Here is an 18,845-nt window from a genome sequence, read left to right as displayed (position 1 = left end):
GAAACATAAACTGAGATTATAATCTATAACAAAAAATTACCAGACACAGACCTCGTTTCCAGCAGTTTTATATATAAAATATGCTGTTCAGATCCAAAACATTAAAATACATTTTTAAATAAAAAATACATGATTTAGAAATTGTTAGGTCTCTACACTTGGTCAGTGACAAAAAACAAACTGCATCAACAGATGAACATTGCTTAAAAAAAATAAACTAATATCAGATGGCAACTGTCACTTACAGTAATTATACTATTTATCTATACAAAGGGCCATCTACAAATAAAGAAATCATAACTTCAAATACTGAACTGTACAGTTTTAGTGTTGAGCTTCAGCACGATGGACATGAAGATAAATTGCTCCGCCTAGGAGGAGGAGGAGCCTTGTACCAGGAAATGCTGAAAGAACTCCTGAGTCTTCCTTTTCTCTGCAAAATCCTGCTTCATAGGTGACCTCAACATCAAGGAGGCAAAAATGGTTGCTATGCAGAAACCAAAGAAATGATCATCGTTATTTGACGCATTGGAGGAATTTTCACTGAACTGGTAATTTTTCTTCAGTCCTGTTGTTGCAGTAATATCAGAAACATCAACTATTTTGCATATGTGACAGACATGCAAAGCATTAACATAATATTTACAGTAGAAAATTATTTGTATTTTTACCATTATTATGTCAGCATTTTGTCCTCATATTTATTTTTTTAAACTCAGGGTGAGTTGAGAGACTATACATTTTCTAGTATAGAACCCATACACTCCATCTTCCTCAAACACAACCAACAGCCAATAAGAATGAAATGACAAATAATAAAAAGAAACAGTCTCATTTTTCTTACCCAGAACGTTGGCATCTAATCGATTGCTGGCAGAATTCTTCAACAGTTCACGAAGAAAGGCAGCTAAATAGTTGAACACATTTTTATGGCACTGAGGTAGCATGGAGATAATCTAAAGTAAAAAAAGTAAACAGTGTGTCACCCTAGAGATTAATTTACATAACCATATCTTGGAACAGATGAATAGAAATATACTGCAGGCTGTCTCGCTCACTTTCTCACACTGACTGGCACTGGAGCAGCTTTCTAGGCACTGCTTGTAAAAGCAGTATGGAACTACAGGCTCTGGGAGGGAGTCTAGGAAGAGAAGTAGAGCCTCTGCCACAGAGTGGTTACTGCCAGCTGCAGGTCAATACGGAGTTAAGGTACATTTGAAATATGAGTGAAAAACATGAGACAAATACCCCATTGTGCTCAAGAAATAATTTAGAGAGAAGCAACTTCACAAGACAGGTTGGACTGAAATAACATGCAGCATTTGCAGAATTGAGCAGCATCGTCTCTGTATTTCTGTGAGTAAACAGTTACATTTGACGGTGGTTGTCTCTACCCCTCTCATCTTATGCATTCCACCATTATCATTAAAGTAAATTTTAAGGATACGAAGAGAGTCTGGCATGCCTGTATCAAGGCAGTCTCTTATTTCAGCCAATTCACTCCTTAGCCCAGGTTGCTGAAATAGGTCTTCCTGCAAGTGGAAGACAATAAAAAAAACATATTCCATAAGAAGAAACTTTAAATCCAATGCTTTTCCATATGAGTAATACATTTAATCAAATCAGTGCAGCGGTTCCGCTTGTCCGACAGACCACTACTGAATCATAGGTGTCTTTTTTTTTTAAACTTAAAAACATCTACCAAAGCCTTATGTTAGTGCAATTAGCTGCACTCTGTTAGTGCACTTAATTGACAGTATAACAAAAAACATAATTCGCTTAAACGATACGAAACAACAAGTAAGAAAAAGACATTTGCTGACCTGTCTGCTTGCATTACGGAACAGGTGATCCACCATCATCCAGAGTTCTTTGGGAATGTCTAGAGGCTTTTCAGTGTTTACTGAATTCTGATCTCCAGACATTTCCACCTGATGTCAACAAAAGAAGAGCCATAAATGGGCAAAATTTTGTTACTTCCTGCAATCCTGAATGGAGATTATGATAATGTTTTTTTTTTTTTTAAACCATCCCTGTGGTACTAACCAGGTCACGAAGGGTCATTTGCTGCATGTCCTGGATGGGCTCCCTTAGCTGACACAACAAACTGATAGGAGTGCCGTAGCAGCTGGGCAGATAGTTTCCCATCACAGAGAGGAAGTAGTCCTTGCCACGCTCCAGATGAAGGACCAGGATGTCTTCAATCTGGTCCTTACCAAAATTAAGGTCTGGCGCTGTTGAGCGGTTCACAAAAATCTCAAGCTCAATGTCCACAGAACCACCTACATGTTAGGAGAGGAGCACACAAAGTAAAAAAAATGACTTAAGTTCAGATATAAATACCATTGAGCTAAGCTTACAATAAGAATTCAAGGACGTATAAAGGACCAGGATAACTAATGTTCTGAAATCCTATCTTGTCATAGTCAAAATTCTATCTTTCAAATTAAAATCGAAACTTTTATGGAAATTTAATTTGTGGCTCCTGAAAGAAACCATGACTGTACAGTATATACTGCTCACCCTGAGCTATGAAGCCTTTGCAGGGGTTGGCTGTGAGCCAGGGCTTGGAGTAAGTGGGCTCATTCGGCTTCTGGATGAACTCAAACTGACATGGGACCTGCCCATCATTCAACAGGCTTAGTGTCTGTGCCTTGTGCTCCATGAACCTCACGTCCTTAAAGTCAAACTGAAAAAAGGAAGGAAGGAAGGATTCGTGAGGAAAGCTAAAAAGCATCCGTAACAAGTAACTGCACTAGGCCCAAAGCCCAAGATCACTATAACAGTGTTGGTTTACTTACTGAATGTGACCAAAGAGCATAATCAGAGAAGCACTAAATGTCATTAAACTGTAACAGAACTGGAAGAAAGGAAACTTTACCTCTCGTTGTGACAACGTCACAGATGGAATACACTCGTTCTCCATCTTATCAATATTTCGTACAATCTCTTCAAAGGTCTTCTTGTAGGCTTCTTCGTTTATTCTTTTGATCTACACAGACAGGAGAGTTTCCAACATAAAAAACAAAACAAATTTTTAACAAAAACATTTTAAATAAAAACAGTTACTTACCCCAATGATGAGCATAGAACTGACTGGTTTGTGGTCACTTGTCTTCAGGGCCATGTGACTCTGGTAGTGCCTTTGTTCGATGTTCCTCCCTTTCCACAAGACGCGGTCACACCACGCAGGCACACGGCATTTTTCACTAAAGGTGAAGAAACAATAGAAAATTTGATGCAAAACAAACATTTAAAAAGCATGTGCCTGTGTGTTAATGTTCTCTTGCTGAGAATTATGACAGCAGAGAACTGGGACTGCACAGGTGAGAAATCTCCTTCATGTTAACCAAGCTGTTTAAACTGAGTCAGTTACATAGCACCTGTTAGAGGATGATCACATCCCTTTTACATTAGTTTTGTGTAAAATGATGTTCACCAGAATCTCTGATGTGGCTAAATAAGCCACTTTTTGTATAGCTTTCAACATAGTACAATACACAATGATGTTTTCCAGACACAGCGCTATGCACAAGAGTTTCCTTTTTGGTTTGAAGCCTTGAAAGCATCAATAAAACCTTAAACAAGGGCGTAGACACAATGAACTGTGTGAACACAGCAACTTCGGGGTGGAGCAAAATTGCTCTGTCTTTTGCACAAAGTCTAACGTCAACACGAGTAATTAAACTTCCTTTATGCAATTCTGCTTTCATTTACCATGAGCAGCTTCATAGTATCACAGGGGAACGCTCGCTTACTGCTATTTAAACTCAAGCCTCTATATAAGATCACCTCGTATCCCAGTTGTCAGAGCCGGTGTCGTATTTGTAGGTAGGCTGGAAATCAATCTCTCCCTCCACGAAGCCATCAAAAACAGCCTCCTTATCGATCTGTCTCTTGAGCTGAGTTCAACATGCAGCTGGTAAGTACAACCACTCAATCGCACAATAATAAAGGCTGTATAAATAGTAAAATAAAAGGCCATGGTTAATATTACCTGGTCATAACTGTGCAATGTTTCAAAGTCCTTCTTGCTGATTAGCTCCTTCACATCATCTACATCAAGGTCACTAATTCTGTAGTTGAGATCCCCAATCCACAAAACCACACTGATGAGAGAAACAAAAATTAGTGACTGAAATAAACAATATTCAGTCATCAAACACTAACTTCCAGAAAATAGTTCATAAAGAAGTTAAGTCATAGTTCTAGTCTACAAACAGATTAAGAGTTCATACTTGTGCTTCATGATAGTGAGCGGAGGGTGGGTCGGGTCGAGTTGTCGAAACTGTAAACGGCTGCATATATCCCTGTAGTCTTGATTTCGCCTTTCATATTCCTCAATGTGGGCCGCAAAGTGAGAGTTAACGACACAGATATCGGAGTGGTGGAAGCGGAAACGAATGGCCGCAGCTCCCTTGTTGCCCTGCAAATCAGTGAGAAATTAAAGGGGGGAGAGGTAAAAGGCATTAATCACCCAGCTCCAAACAACTGAGATTACACACAGCTACACGTGCTCCTCCAATATGCCAGGGCCTTGATGCTTGGCATGTTTCAAATAGCGCATAACATAAACCAGTCTGCAGTGAAGGATGGAGCCCCCACTGGTCCCCAGCCAGCCATCTGCTCTGCACTGCAGGGACTGCTAAGTAAGCATAGCTGCATACGAGACAAGAATAACCTATTCTCTAACAGCGCAGGAGAAATAAAGTGGAGCTGCTGGAAGTAGAGCTTAATGGATGAATAAGCTCTAAAGCTAACGGTCCACAGGAGGAGGAGACATGGCTGGTATGTATTACTGTGGTTCAGTCTGTTGGGTAAAAACACTGTCACATGAGCCCAAAGGTTATTTCTACTTAATGTCATGTTTCCGTGTATGAGTTTCTGTTGCTCGCTTCCTGAGAACATTAACTTGCTTGAATCTCTGACTACATGTGCCGCTTATAAATACAGATCCACGCACAGTACCAGTGAAGCTACAGAAACCCTGTGCATGAGACAATAAGATGTGTAGAAACAGCTCTTACCATCCTTCCCATGATACCGGTGCCCACAGTTTCAGCCTCCACATCCGAGATGAACTCAGCATGCTCCTTTTTCACATAGAAGATCAGCATGATGCCCACCAGCCGCACCAGCTTCACCTTGATCAGAACATTAGATGCAATTACATTCAGCTTTATTGTGCTTCTTTGTGCAGGGCAAGTGAGATAGAGTTGGCTTGTAACCAAAAAAAGCAGAGGTAATAATACCATATATGAAAAAAATGCCTATTTTTGTTGTTGTTCTTACAATTAAGAAAGGCGAATGATCACAGGTACGGCACACGACTACACAGAGCATTTTACGATGCAAATATCCTGGATATTTTTATACAGTGGGAATTCCACGTACAGAGAGAGCATCAACCCACATTAAACCAAATGAGAAGTGCTTCGAAGCAGTTTTTGTTGCTTACATCAGCATATTATTAACTGGTTTTCAAGTGCAGCTACTCAGAACAATAACATTTACAGTTGAATAGTTCGTCTCACCAGCTGCCTTATCTCAAGGAAAACAGTAGCAGAAAAACACACCCCAGAGCACGAAGTTAGACAAGGGAGGAAACAAGAGAGCTTCACAAGCCTCTCTGTTCTAGTGTAAAGAACCAACATTCAGATATTTGCATGAAATCGTGTATTTGTCAGACTGCTGAGCTACTGAGTATCGGTTCCACAACAGCCAAGTGTTTTTTAGTCATAGCACCAGATATGACTCGTTGTTTTGGCTCGTGACTTACAGACAAGCCATGGGCTCCAATAAGACTAGAAGAATGCTGCCTATCCTAGAAAGAAGAACTTTAGAAGCTAGAATCAGCATTTTACAAAACGAGAAGTAGATCGATAAGAAAACTAAAAGAAAAAACACTATTAAGTTACAGAAAATAAACAGTCTGAGACACACACACACACACACACACACACACACACACACACACACACACACACACACACACACACACACACACACACACACACACACACACACACACACACACACACACACACACACACACACACACACACACACACACACACACACCAAGTCTTTGCTTTTAGAAATTATTGCGTAATATGGCTCATGACAAATGCATGAGGTTCCCAGCACTGTGCCTTTGAGCTGAGAACAGACTGGGCGTTTACATGTTCAGCAAAGCACGATGAACAACTGAAAAAGGTGAAAACCAGACTCTTACTAAGGCATACTTGGCATCAGGATGCAAGGCCTCAGAGACAGCCTTTGTCCACTCTGGCTCTTTGGGGGTGTCGTTGAAGAAGAAAGCCTCCTTGCTGAGGTCAAGCTCCTGGAAACTATGAGCAGAGAGTTTGATTCTTACTTTTGCCTGAACTTTCCTAGTATTCACTTCAACTTTAGTACTTTGCTGTGAAACAGTGTCTTAAGTACAATGTAGGCAGGATTAGTGGACACTGTGCTGAATGTGTGGGTGGGCATGTTCTCTTAGTATTAGTACTTAATACGCCATCAATGGCTGCATACATCTGTCAGATTTGAGTCGTGTGTGTTTGTCTGAGTGTGTAATGGGATTACACACAGAACTGCATGGCTATTCTCCAGATGGGTGAACGTGACTTACCCCACACAGTATATGTCTGGAGGGTGGAGGGTGCAGCTCAGCCAAGGACGGAGGCTTTCCTTTGGAGCCTGTCCATTGACGTTAAACGTGCCAAGGAAGAAGCTACAACACAAAAAGGGGGGGGATGAGGAGTGGGCACCAAGAGGAAATGTTCAGGCAACGTCTGCATCTGTGCTGCCTCTTGTCTTTTTAACCTTCTGACTGTAGGGATCTTAACACAAATGGGTCTCATCTGCAACTTCTAGAATGAATTTTTTTGTTTTCGTAAAAGGCTATCTTCACTTACAATCTCAAAGATATAACCTGGAGCTGCAAACAGAAGAAGAGACGTAAAGGAAAAAAAATAACTTCCAGCATGATGACCATTCAACAACCTCCCTAAAACTTTGCTGCTTTCCTGCAGGCTACTTCATCTGAGGAAATGCTAAAGGAGCCAAGCCCTTCAGACTTACATCTCCACTGAGATTTATTCTGCAGGTCCAGATTACAAAAAAGCTTCCTGGAATTCAAAAGCTCCTTCTCTGACCTTCAGGCAGCTACTGCTCAGCTTGTACTGGTTCGCAGAAACAGCTCAGACCTCCCTATTGTACTGTACATCAAGTTTTGAAATAATGGTCCCTGCTTTTATTCACTAGACAAAAATTTGGAGATCTTTCCAAATGTCTTTTCTCCAATTTGCACAAAAGCTTTAAAATTTAATAAAGTCTCCATCGACACTGTAATATTACACAAACGTAAACAATGTGTATGTGTCTCTTCGTCAGACATACAAGTCATTTGATGGCCTTAGATGACAAGGTTTTTTAACAAAGATTCCAAAATTAACCTGACCAGTGTGCTGGAGAAAATAATTGCTCCCCCAGTAAAGCTTCACCACAACAATTACACTGAATCATCAGAACAGGCTGCAATTTGTGACATTTCTAGATTTTCCAATTTTACAGTGGATGAGCCAAACTCCAATAGCAATTTCTAAATGTAAATGGTGGTATACACTTGAGTTGGTTGGTTCCTGCACAAACCTTTACATCTAGGTTTTAGAAAATAGTTTTAGGGCAGCAGATTAGAACATGACAACTGTTTAGTGTTCAACATCTGCACATAGCGAAATGCAAAGCTCTGCAAAATTATATACAAGACCTGCAAAGGTCAACTGGCTGGTCCAGGTGGTATGGTCCTACCTGAAGTTCTCCAGGTAAGTGTAAATGTCCTCATTCTTCATCAGCTCACACTTGATGAGGGTGTCGCGCAGAGCAAACTGCGGCATGGTCAGTATCTGAGCTTTGTTAGATGGGGTGTGGCTGGACGAGCGCACTAGGTCATCCCGGTCCTCTCGACTAGAGACGCCCTGGCTACACAGAGGAATAGAGTACAGACAGGCATGGGAGTGAGTGCAGAGCAGACAGAAATGAGCTCATCTGTTAACGTTTCAGCAGGATTATCAGTATGACCATAAAGTACCTGTTTGGACCGAGCTGCTGAGGTTTTTATCTGTGCATATCATATATTTGCAGGGTCACTTACGCAACATTCTCTGCATCAAATAACACCAAAGCTCGAAATACAACGATGACTTGGCAGAGACATTATACTCAGCTCCAGACTAAAAGTGTAAATGTACAGTTCTTAACCGCAGCATGAACCAAGGATATAGGGTGAAGCTCTATTTCCATGCCCGTCAATATGGAATGGAGCTGAGGGCAGAGAAGGAAACTTAATATGCAGAGACCCTGTAATCTTCCAGGAACATCCTGTGAACTAACTCCATTTTGTACAGACAGGAGTAACTGACTGAGTAACAGAAATAGTGGCAGTGGTTTGACAACTGAACAAATGTACATTTTGGACCCTGAAGATTTGATTAAATATTAGTCACCAAACTGCGAAAAGGTACATACGCAGTGCCTATTGTAAAACTATAAATCAGCATGGTTCACAGACAGGAAAGTAGATCTCATGTCTAACTGCCTTTGAGATTGTAGGTGAGTGTTACAGTACATTTGTACAACAGAGTTTTGGTTTTAAGAATTGATGTGAATTAATAAAAAGGTCTCACCCCTCCAGGCTTGAATACACTTTGGACTTCTGTGTGGTACTGTTAGAACTTTTCTCCTTGTCTAAACTTCCCTTCTCTGTTTGAAGAGAAAAACACATTATTATTAAACAGTAAACCTTATTTATTTTTTTACAGTGTCACAACCCAAAGCAGGATTATAGCACAAAAGATGATCTTTTTGCAGGGTGACAGTTAGGACTTTGTGCCGTCGGGTGTTGTGAACTAATGTAGATCTACATTATCTGCCCAAGGCCTAGGAGTAGTTACTCTAATGACTCAAAAAACGGTCCTGAGCAAACACACAGTCAATAATATCAAGAGTGAAGCAAACACCACCAAGATTAAAATGTAAAACATACAGTAACACTGATGTCAAATGTAAAAGCGTACTACTGTAGGTGTTAATTCAGTTGTTGTGGTCAATACTGTGGAGTCATTTCCTGCTGGTTACAGTTACTGAATTCTAAGTAGTTGGCTTTAATGGGCGAGTGTGATGTTTGAGACAGCTTGGCCCCTGTCTCCTGCAGCTTGGCACTGAACACAGGTGGCTCGTCTGAACGGAGAGGCTCGTTTCATTCAGCAGGAAATATAAAACTCTGCAAAGCGCACGTGAGCATTTGCTCTCTAGGAAAAAACAAAGGGATCATGAACTGAGATGACGGTCAACAGAAAAATCCTCTGGACAGCAGATATTTGTGTTACAGTGGCATGTGGCATGTAAGGTCAAAAGGGCACCAGAAGAGGAAAGGGAAAAGAAGACGGGCCTTCGTTTGATGGAGAAAACGTCCGGCCAGTTGTGAAATGATTTAGTAGTTTCAGGAATGTCAAGAGAAGGTGATAATCTCAAAGTGCTCGCAAAGAAATCCTGCAAGCAATTGACAAACTGCCATTAAAGGTTTAGCCTAAGAACATTGTTGGTACAGTAATATGTAGGCTTCAGGTTGCAAGGTGAAAAGTAGAAAAAAAAAATCTGCACCAAACAGGAATTAAATTCAATTTTACTGTTTGCACTTTATAGTGCAGAAGCAATAAAGTCGGTTTTAAAGCATGAGTTTCGTACGAGCTAAGACCACAGGAGAGTTCTGCATTTTAGTTCAGCGAACTGAGCTGAACGTGTGAAAAGTAGAACAGCGATGAGAAAAAAAAGAAAGCCTGTGCTGCTCGACGCTGAGCTTCGCGTCTCATCACGAAAATACAGCAAAACAAGAAGTAAAACAAATCTTGGGTCTTGATTTGAATGCTTTCTTGTTTTCTGGACCAGTGACTGCTGTGTCCTGACTATTTATGCCACAGTGTGTTTATTTTGGTAGGAACTAGGACAAAAAGCACAGTGTTATTTGAAACGAGCATCTGAATGAGGCCGTGACCCTCTGAAAGTCATGTGTGCGTCTGTGTGTGAGTTGCTCGCTTGTTACATAGCATATTTTACATTCCAACTGTGACGTGCAGTTTCATGGTTATCCATTTATGCAGCTTTATCTGAGGTCGATCCAAAGTCGGCAGTAATTTCTCTGTATCAGGTGTGCGGTCCGTTCCTATAAAAGCGGTCTTGGCCATTTTACCCGCAACTGCTCAAAGTTCAATGTTGCACAACTTCCCTCCACGATCTCAAAGCAGGCAGCTAATTAACACACACCGATACAGTTATAGCATTCACAGCAGGAGACCTGGGAGATTTGCAGGGAATGGCTCAGCAGACGGTCAGCGTTTGTGTGATTCGGGACAGAAGCAGAGAAAGTTCACAGACAAGAGATTTAAGGCTAACAGGCTGGGTGAGCCAAGGAGATTAGCCGAAGGGGACAAGACATAAAATGAAACAGAAAACTCCGTCTCAGGGAACGACACCAGAAAACCTCATCACACAACCAGACACGACAGGTGAGTCAACTGAGACACGCAGCGACCATTAACGTGAACGCCGTTGAGCACAGACCGAGTTAGCTTAGCCACACCAGCTAATTACTAGTTTAACAACACAATGAGCAAAAGACAATGTGACGTCAAAGCAAGCAATCACCACTGACCGCACTATTATGATGAAACTATTATGTCATCTTAACGACACCAGCCCCTTTAGCTAGTCAGGCTAAAGTTAGCTAATATGAAATTTAAAAACAGCTACTACCAGCTAGCATCTGGTAGGCAGCTAACTGGGCTTTATTTCGCAGACGCGTTATTTCGCTCCCCCGGGGGGTCACCGATCGCAGGAAGAGTTCGTACCTGAGTCCCCCATCGCACTAGACATCTCCTCGCACCGCTCCCACGCATTCTGTGCGGGACGCCGACGTCCTATTAGTGTGAGACCTGCCCATGCTAGCGCCGCGGTAGGAGGAGTTTATGCTAACCTACCCCGCAGCGGCCGCAGGAAGCTCGGCAAACACGCACCTCCTGCAAGTACTACGGCAGCGGCACATCACAACAAACAGCTGATCCGAGTCCCTTCGAATGCACGGAACACTCCAGGCAATAAAAAAACACATTAAATGTGGTTGATTTTAAACAGCAAACCTTTCACGTTTGCACTAGTTCTTACACAAATACAAATCACTATGTATAATCATTAGAAGAGTTTATGGTACAAAAATAATAATGCTTGACTGCTCCCTTAAATTGCTTTATGGCATATTTTTAGTGCACCCTGCAAGAGGAACTCTCACCCCAGCAGTAAAAGCATGGCTGTTGTTAATATTTCTTTTAGTTCTGCCAGGCCTGCTACTGAGAAGTGGCCCCGCTGCCTCCTGTCAACGGGGACTAGTTGCACGGAAGCCCGTCAAAGTGTTATTAAGCCGCAGTTTCTGGGTGAGCGTGCAACAGGTCACTGGGATAAGTGCATTTTAAGAGGAAGTGGTTTCAAAAACTGCTCTTTCATCTTTGTGACGCTGCGAACAGCAAACGCGCCGCAAAGAAGAGCGTCGCACATGAACCACTGCGCAACTTCAGCGGGCGCGACAATTAGTGGACGTGAAGAGAATATACGGTGCCCGTGAACAAATACATATGGAGTAAGACACAGTACCTGTTCTCCGTCGCTGGTTGAGTTCAGTGAAAGCTGCACCGAGAGGCTGTTCGTCGGCTTCCTGTCGTCTGGTGGCTTTGTGGTACTTGTTGAGCCACTCAAACGTAGGCACACGTGATGGAGCCTTGCAAACGTCTGAAGAAAGGCAGAGAGAGGGAACAATACATGTAGATTAAAAGATGATTATGTCTGGTCACTTAACTTTCCCCATCTGCTTAAAGCCTCTGTGCCCAATCTCTGACTACCATAAGAGTAACACACACACACACACACACACACACACACACACACACACACACACACACACACACACACACACACACACACACACACACACCGTTTTAATTCTCACTTATGTTCATGTTGGGTTTCCACTGTGAAAAATGATGAGACAGTGACAAAAGTGACACATTTCTAACCAAGTCCACTGTCTGACAACCCCCCGTCCATCAGGCCTCTTCTAAACAGATGAAAAGAACTCAGAAAGATGTTCAAGATAAATACTGAAGAGGAAGTAATCCAATTCGTTTGCCTTTTGCTGTCAGTGAATGTAGGTTATTAAATGGTGCACTTTCCAAACTCCACCCTCCTCGCTCTGTCCCTGTTCGTCGGCAACGTGTACACTGAGGGGTCGGCACATGAAGCCACAGCACCAGTTTATAAACCCAAGACACCAACAAGCTCATGAACGATTGTTAAACTGTAAGAATAAAGGTATTTAATGGTTAATGTCGTGTGAGGGCAATTAAAGACTGGCTCAACAGGTTTGTTTTAAACAAACGATTGGAGCGGATGATGTGCTTTTTCACACGCATATTAAATGCCCTCAATCTTAACATATGAACTGAGAACAGAATAACACAGTGAGCATATTTTTTCTAAAAACTTCCACAAACTTTCAAGGTTGTCTTGACCTACCACTCCAGGCCTTGTTGACCTCTCTGAGGAAACACCGTGAATGAGACCCGAAAGGAAGCCTGAGCTCTAGCTCGTCCTCCCGGTAGCTCACTCGTAACCTGGTATCGGCTCCTAGAATCAGATGAAGGAGGACCCGTGAAATTCCGTTTCACACGCGGATCCGTTCGCGTAAAATATTCAATCCACTTGTGAAACGATGGTAACTCACCCACAACCGCAAGTTCCTCTGGTGACGAGACTAAAAGAGAGCGGCGTGTGAGAGATCTCCTCAGAGGACGCAGTCATGTCAGGTTTGATAAGAAACACCAGTTGTCACTCTGAATGCAACTGCGCTGTTGGTGCCATTTCGTTAATGATGATAAACACGCAGAAGCTGCTCACCCTCCACCACAGCGAAGTCAAGAGAGATGGGTATGATGTCTTCCAGTGACACATCATCAGCAGTAATGGCCATCCTCCGATGAGAGTAAATAAAGATTCTTCAAAACATTACAGACTTTAATTATAGCATCTGCTGCATTTTTTTAGCAGTTTGAATCAACTACAGTTTATCACAGGGCAAACAACGCGTTCGTCGCCATGCTGTTATATTTTATATTTTTATTTTTATATTTTATATTAGATTTTATAATAGCAGTTCGCTTGCTCCGGCCCATGGAGTCGTACTGTTTGTTGAAACTCACGCATGTTCACTGGCGCAGACCACCAGACCCAGCAGCCGGCTCTCTGCAGCGGCACCCACGAGGACGTCACACTGCACAGCGTGTTTGCAGCTCAGTTAAGGACGTGGGGGAAATGACCCCTAGCTGATGCTTCAGCCACGCTGGGCTGCGCTCAAGGTTTCTGTTTCACAACACATGTCACTAAACGGTGCTTTTGTATAGAGAACAGCTGTATTCACAGTGTGTAACAGACCGAAGCAGTAAAACTGACTAATATCAGTGCTCAGGACTACAATAATACGTCTGCACCACCTCGGGCAGATGCAGGAGTAACTTGTGCCAAAAGTATTTTTAACGTGTTAGTTTTAAGTGGATTTGTGTCCTTCCACCAGAGCTGAGAACAAAGCTGCCACCTGGTGGGCACAACGTGCAACTACAACAGTCGTTCTACAAATCACTCGCACGACTCCCAGCAGTAAAGTTGCTGTTACCCACAAACAGCCGCATCATAAACGGCCTGTTTCGGCTAGAATCCCACTGTATGTGAGACTCACACACAGAGATATGAAGCATCCGACTGAGGTTTAACCTCACAGGCCTCAGTCCAGGCTCTCAGTCGGGTTTGTTAAACTTGGTTTAAAGTAGCCAATCCCCACTTTTTAACACTTAAAACGCACGCACGCGAGTTGTGAAAGGATACTATGGTGCAGTTTTCCTCCTTTCCCAAAGTTTCCTGAATTGCCACGGACTGGTCCATAGCGCAGACACCAGCTCAACTTGTGTGACAGCTCTGCCTCTCGCGCTTCCAGGCGGAGCGGAACGAACGGAGCCGTCCACGGCGGCTCGGCTCCTCGGCTCCGCGGCTCCTCAGTGGACTCCGTCCGCGCCGCAACGCGACAGTTTCCCCTCCACGGCCAGATGTTTCCCCGCGTCCTCCGCTGATGGCCCAGTCCGACCCAGGCTGCCACGCAGTGACACCGAAGCGCACCCTCCGTGACGTCACATCTGGGCCGAGCTTCTTGGTTTGGATTAGGCCTCGGGTCAATGATCCAGAGGGTTATGTCCTCCACAGCGTTAAAGGGTTTCCTGATGAGCGATACTCAATTTAATTTGTAACAGACAGGAAGGAAATCGCATCATACACTGCCTAAATATATATATAGATATATATATATCTATATATATAACATTACCATTGAATCCGCCTTGAGCGCGCACTGGGCGGCAGTGGAAAGTTAAAACACCCTTTAATGGAAGAAAGCTGCAGCAGAAGCAGCCTCCTCTGCCTCTACCGGCTGGGCTGAGAGGGAAATAATAGTAACCGTGGGGCACAACTGGAATATTTATTTATAAAAGAAAAAATTTAAAAATGGCAGTGTATAAAAGTACATGATAAAATACTATATTGTAATCCAATGTAATAATTCTGCTTTAATATGTGTAGGGTCTGCAGGTCTGGCCCCTATAAATGTCACAAATAAATAAAGATGTAACATATAAAGGTAAATCAGAAATATAGTTTATTAGCTATGCAAAGTTTTTTGTACAATACATAAAACTAGAATGATTTCTGATTCTACTGACTTTTCCACGACTTCTTCATTCTATAAAATAGTCATATTACTTGCATGTAAACCACATAGACGTCCAACAATGATTTGCATATTTCATAACATTTAGAGTCTCAGCAAACCTTCACATCACTATATCACAGCTGAACATTTGTATTTTATAAAGTGCCTCTAGAGTTGTAGCTGCATTACTTTTAAAATGTCCTGAGGAGAAGATAGTTTAAAATAGTCTTTATGAAACTAAGCCATCAGAATTATTTTATTCAACATCCAACATTAAATTCATTCAGTTAAGTTCAATAAGTTACACTGGACTTACTGGACATATTGGAGTTAAGGCCCAAATCAGAATTCAGTTAGTTTAAACAAATTATAAACTATTTAAAAATACACAAATATTAACAAAAAGACAAGTTTTTAAAACAACATTATTTAGCTGATTTTTAATTTGTTCTTTTCAGTTTCTTTAGAAATACTTTGAAATGATGTGTTTGTTGGCTTTGAAACAGAGGGAAAAGTTATGGAAAAACAAGAAATTACACAAATACAATAAATGAGGCCTTACATAACTCTATACATATACAATATATACAATTATTACTGTAATAAATGAGTGTAAATGAAGTCTGCAGTACTAAGCATTATTTCTGAAAGGCCTGTGGGAGTCACTCGAAGCGCAGCAGCTGAGGAAGCTCACAGCCAGTGTTTCACAGCATGAAGGCGCTGGTGAAGAGGCAAAGGAAGAACACGACCACTTCTGCGTGGAGATAAGGGCCTCTTGTGGCGGAGGAAGGGAAATTCAGAGTTCCATTCAACCACAGGCAGGAGGTCATGGTGGCGTTGCAGCACTCCAGGTGGCACGGAGGCTGCGTGGAGGCCTTGCACGGGGTCTGGGTGGAGCAGTTGGTGGTGCAGCCTGCGGTCCACTGCACCTTGGAGTCGACCGTGTCCTTCTTCAGCTGCAAACGTGATGACATCCATCCATCAAACAAGGAACGACCGCTTTTCTAAATCCCTACTGTTGTTATCTGATCTCTCTGCTGTAATTATGTGCACAAATTGTGAAAAAACCTGTAATATCTCATAACAACATGACAGGTTGGAACAATTAACTGAAGCAAAAGACATTCACCAAACATTCTAGAGTAAAATCTCTGTACATCTGTAGCAGTTCCCACCTGACAGTGTTTCTCGGTTGAGGAGCATATTTGGGCCGCTGTATTTTTAAAGGTAGTGTAACAGTCTGTGTCAGTACACGTTCCCTTGTAGCATTTGTTGCCCTGAAAAGACAATAAAGACGATTGATGGTGGTAAATTCGCAGCACACCGGACGATCGCTGTTTGCTGTGTTGTAATGCAGTCAAACAGTCTAGTTACTGGCGCTTACATTGTTCATTGTTGTTTGTGGAGTGGAGGTTGTGGTAGTGGTTGTTGTGGTTGTTGTTTGTGTCATTGGGGCTATTAAAATCATGAAAACACACAAATAAAGTACTTTAAAACCAAACATTTGTAAACACAAAACTGAGCAAACTAAAACCTAGTTTGGTTGTCACTGACGGCTCTGTTTACCGGTAGTTGTTTGCATCATGGAGGCAAAGCTGCCGTTGAGGCAGCCAGTGAAGTTACAGCAGGTCACAGAGCAGTTGGCCATGGAGCCCGTGCAGTTAGCGCAGGAGCTGCTGCAGCCGACCGTGTGCATCCCCATCTGCTTTTGGAGCTGACGCACGGAGGACAGCACGTTAGACGAGGTTCATTTGTCCCGCGGGCACGTTTGGCGTCAGACACCTCACCTGACAGTAGTGACCGGCGCCGCATGGAGTGAAGTTCCTACTGTTGTACATCATGTAGCAGTCTGAGTGGTTGCAGCTGAATGAGGGGCAGTAAATATGGCTCTGAAAGACACGGATGGTGTGGAATGAAGCTGAACGGTGAAGACATGAAGGTGTCGTTGTAATAAGGTAAAGACACAAATACAACAAAAGGTGCTCTCACCATGTTTGATGTAGCGTTTGTGGTGTTTTCATGCATAGGCACTGTGGCAAATGAAATAATGTCACAAGGAAAGAATTAACATAATATTCAATCATTTCTATTAGAAAACATTTATTATTTGGATCAATATCAAACAACAAACAAACAAAAGCTAGACGCTGACGAAACGGAGTGTGAACTCATGGTGTTGGTGGTTGTGGTGTTGCAGAGGTGGTGGTGGGTGCTGTGATGGCGGCTATGGAATCTTCAGAGCTGGTGGTGATAGACAGGTTAAAAAAACATCTCTAGAGTTGTGTAGGCTTTGTTTGAGGTCTCCCAGGGTGGATGTCTGCTGGAGGGTGGTGGTAATGATGTGGTGGACTACTTACTACATTACAACAACCCAGCTAGTGAATGTTGTGTTGGTGGTAGAGGCTGGTGTGGTTTTGATGGGCTTGATGGTCACTGCTGTACCTCCAGACATGTTGGCTGTAGCGGTGACAGGGCTGGTCATGGTGGTCGTTGTAGCTCCAGTGGTATTGGTGACATGGCCGCTGGAGTTTGTTGTTGTAGCTCCAGTGGTATTGGTGACATGGCCGCTGGAGTTTGTTGTTGTAGCTCCAGTGGTATTGGTGACAAGGCCGCTGGAGTTTGTTGCGAGGGTGTCATTAGATACAGCAGTGAAATTCGTTAACACTGCGGGTCGAAGGAGTCCTAAAAGCAGAAGGGGCAGGACACCTGCAATTTATAGAAGCATTGGGTTACAGATGTATTTTACTGTATAAAAATCAGAATACAGCCATTAATTTAAAAAAAGAAACCTATACGTGTACCTGCACTTTTTATAAAAGCAGACGGGGCCATTATCACATTGGCATAAAAGGACAGAACCCTTTGTCCAGCCTGTAATCAATAAATATACCACATGTTTATTAGTTTGCACCAACAAAAGCACATTTCTATCAGCAGTAACTGAAGATGGTCCTGATGGTTTACATGGTCAAACTGCTGGTCTCTGTGCCATAGCCACACACCTGGGCTGCTCGTTTGATCTGTGAAAGCTAAGTCACGCTTCACAATCCTTCGATTGTTCTGCTTGAAACTGATCTCAGAATGTTCGCATGATTCACAATACAAGAAGCTGATGAATGTTTTTCTCACATTTTGAGTAAAACATAGGTATTGGCATTGGGATATGTTTTACTCGGCAGGTCTCCTCCTCATTAGGCAACGCCCGCTAAGACTAGTCCTCTATAGTGACTCCCAATTATGTCATAAATGTCCCTGCTTGCAGAGGTTTGTCTGTGAACACAATTAAAGTGTGTTTGTTCCCGGACCGGGCCCCTCAGGAGAACCACTAAGTGACACAGCTTGTGTTTTTCCCCTCTCCCTTGGATCCCAGCTCAGCCTCCTCAGAGCTCTTCACCCTGGAAACTGAGTGACAACAGCGTCCATCGGGCCTGCCGGGTCAAAGCCGGGCTTCACTGGAAAAAGCTGGGTTCCCTTTTCTTAAAGTGTGAATCTCGTGCCCGATTCTGGCTCCACCTTCAAATAAACTTAAGACGCTGCATACGCTGGCCTTCCATGTAACTCTATATAGTTGGACTGGGTGACGTCATAAATCCTACATTGTGTAAAGTCTCGAAATGATCTTCTGGCCCATGAGGGAGACTGATTTTCCAACACTATTTAAAGTTCAACACATCACCTGCTGCCAATAATGTTCAAACAAGTTGTAAATTTCATATGAAACTAATTTGTCTGTTTGAGAACAGATCCTAACAACTGAAACCCTCTGTAGCAATGTTCTGTGGCGAATTTCATCATCATAGCCTCAATAAACAACTGAAAGTACAAGTTGGGCAAACAAGTATCTACAAAATTAGTTACTGGACATGGGTCCAAAAGCTACACTGTTACTATCTATCTATATATAATATACTACCTGTTACTATCTGTTACCTAGTGACTTTTAGCACAAAATTCACACTCTCATAATGTCAAATTATGAAATTAT

General features: G+C 42.5%; 2 protein-coding genes across 3 annotated transcripts; both read right to left on the bottom strand.

Moving 5' to 3' along the window:
* Positions 1–54: 54 nt before the first annotated feature.
* On the bottom strand, positions 55–14,126 carry inpp5b (inositol polyphosphate-5-phosphatase B). Of its 2 annotated transcripts, XM_029129452.3 has the most exons (23): positions 13,987–14,126; positions 13,308–13,387; positions 13,006–13,103; positions 12,833–12,862; positions 12,625–12,735; positions 11,707–11,841; positions 8,691–8,766; positions 7,816–7,986; positions 6,635–6,736; positions 6,236–6,350; positions 5,028–5,144; positions 4,239–4,426; positions 3,998–4,109; positions 3,793–3,902; positions 3,074–3,209; positions 2,882–2,992; positions 2,524–2,689; positions 2,047–2,282; positions 1,824–1,931; positions 1,448–1,532; positions 1,059–1,186; positions 845–956; positions 55–487 (listed from the first exon to the last, which is right to left on the bottom strand). In XM_029129452.3, exons 1-23 carry the CDS (start codon positions 14,041–14,043, stop codon positions 372–374), a joined length of 2,700 nt encoding a protein of 899 aa, XP_028985285.1. In that variant the 5' UTR covers positions 14,044–14,126; the 3' UTR covers positions 55–371. The 2 variants fall into 2 exon arrangements, with proteins under 2 accessions (XP_028985285.1, XP_028985287.1); XM_029129454.3 differs by lacking the exons at positions 11,707–11,841; positions 12,625–12,735; positions 12,833–12,862; ... (1 more) ...; positions 13,308–13,387; positions 13,987–14,126 and adding an exon at positions 10,911–11,631.
* Positions 14,127–14,783: 657 nt separating this feature from the next.
* Positions 14,784–18,362, bottom strand: LOC114843177 (integumentary mucin C.1). The gene is made up of 8 exons (XM_055503260.1): positions 17,662–18,362; positions 17,303–17,566; positions 16,850–16,890; positions 16,648–16,749; positions 16,427–16,574; positions 16,245–16,315; positions 16,036–16,137; positions 14,784–15,816 (listed from the first exon to the last, which is right to left on the bottom strand). The coding sequence occupies exons 1-8, from the start codon at positions 17,690–17,692 to the stop codon at positions 15,565–15,567; spliced, it is 1,011 nt and encodes a 336-aa protein (XP_055359235.1). The 5' UTR covers positions 17,693–18,362; the 3' UTR covers positions 14,784–15,564.
* Between the last annotated feature and the right edge of the window lie 483 nt (positions 18,363–18,845).

Source organism: Betta splendens, chromosome 16 (genome assembly GCF_900634795.4).
Source record: "Betta splendens chromosome 16, fBetSpl5.4, whole genome shotgun sequence".
Lineage (NCBI taxonomy): Eukaryota > Metazoa > Chordata > Actinopteri > Anabantiformes > Osphronemidae > Betta > Betta splendens.
The sequence above is the reverse complement of the archived record's forward strand: the minus strand, read 5'-3'. Positions and strand labels throughout refer to the sequence as shown.

What these genes read in the sequence shown, in the direction of transcription:
- inpp5b (XM_029129452.3), bottom strand. Translation starts at nt 14,043, where the DNA reads ATGGACCAGTCCGTGGCAATTCAGGAAACTTTGGGAAAGGAGGAAAAC. An exon ending in AGGAGGAAAACTGCACCATA is followed by an intron (nt 13,388 to 13,986) that starts GTATCCTTTCAC and finishes AGCTGCAAACAC; the next exon opens with GCTGTGCAGTGTGACGTCCT. An exon ending in ACTTACCTGGAGAACTTCAG is followed by an intron (nt 6,737 to 7,815) that starts GTAGGACCATAC and finishes TTTGTGTTGTAG; the next exon opens with CTTCTTCCTTGGCACGTTTA.
- LOC114843177 (XM_055503260.1), bottom strand. Translation starts at nt 17,692, where the DNA reads ATGGCCCCGTCTGCTTTTATAAAAAGTGCAG. An exon ending in GCGCCGGTCACTACTGTCAG is followed by an intron (nt 16,575 to 16,647) that starts GTGAGGTGTCTG and finishes TCCGTGCGTCAG; the next exon opens with CTCCAAAAGCAGATGGGGAT. An exon ending in CACAAACAACAATGAACAAT is followed by an intron (nt 16,138 to 16,244) that starts GTAAGCGCCAGT and finishes TTGTCTTTTCAG; the next exon opens with GGCAACAAATGCTACAAGGG.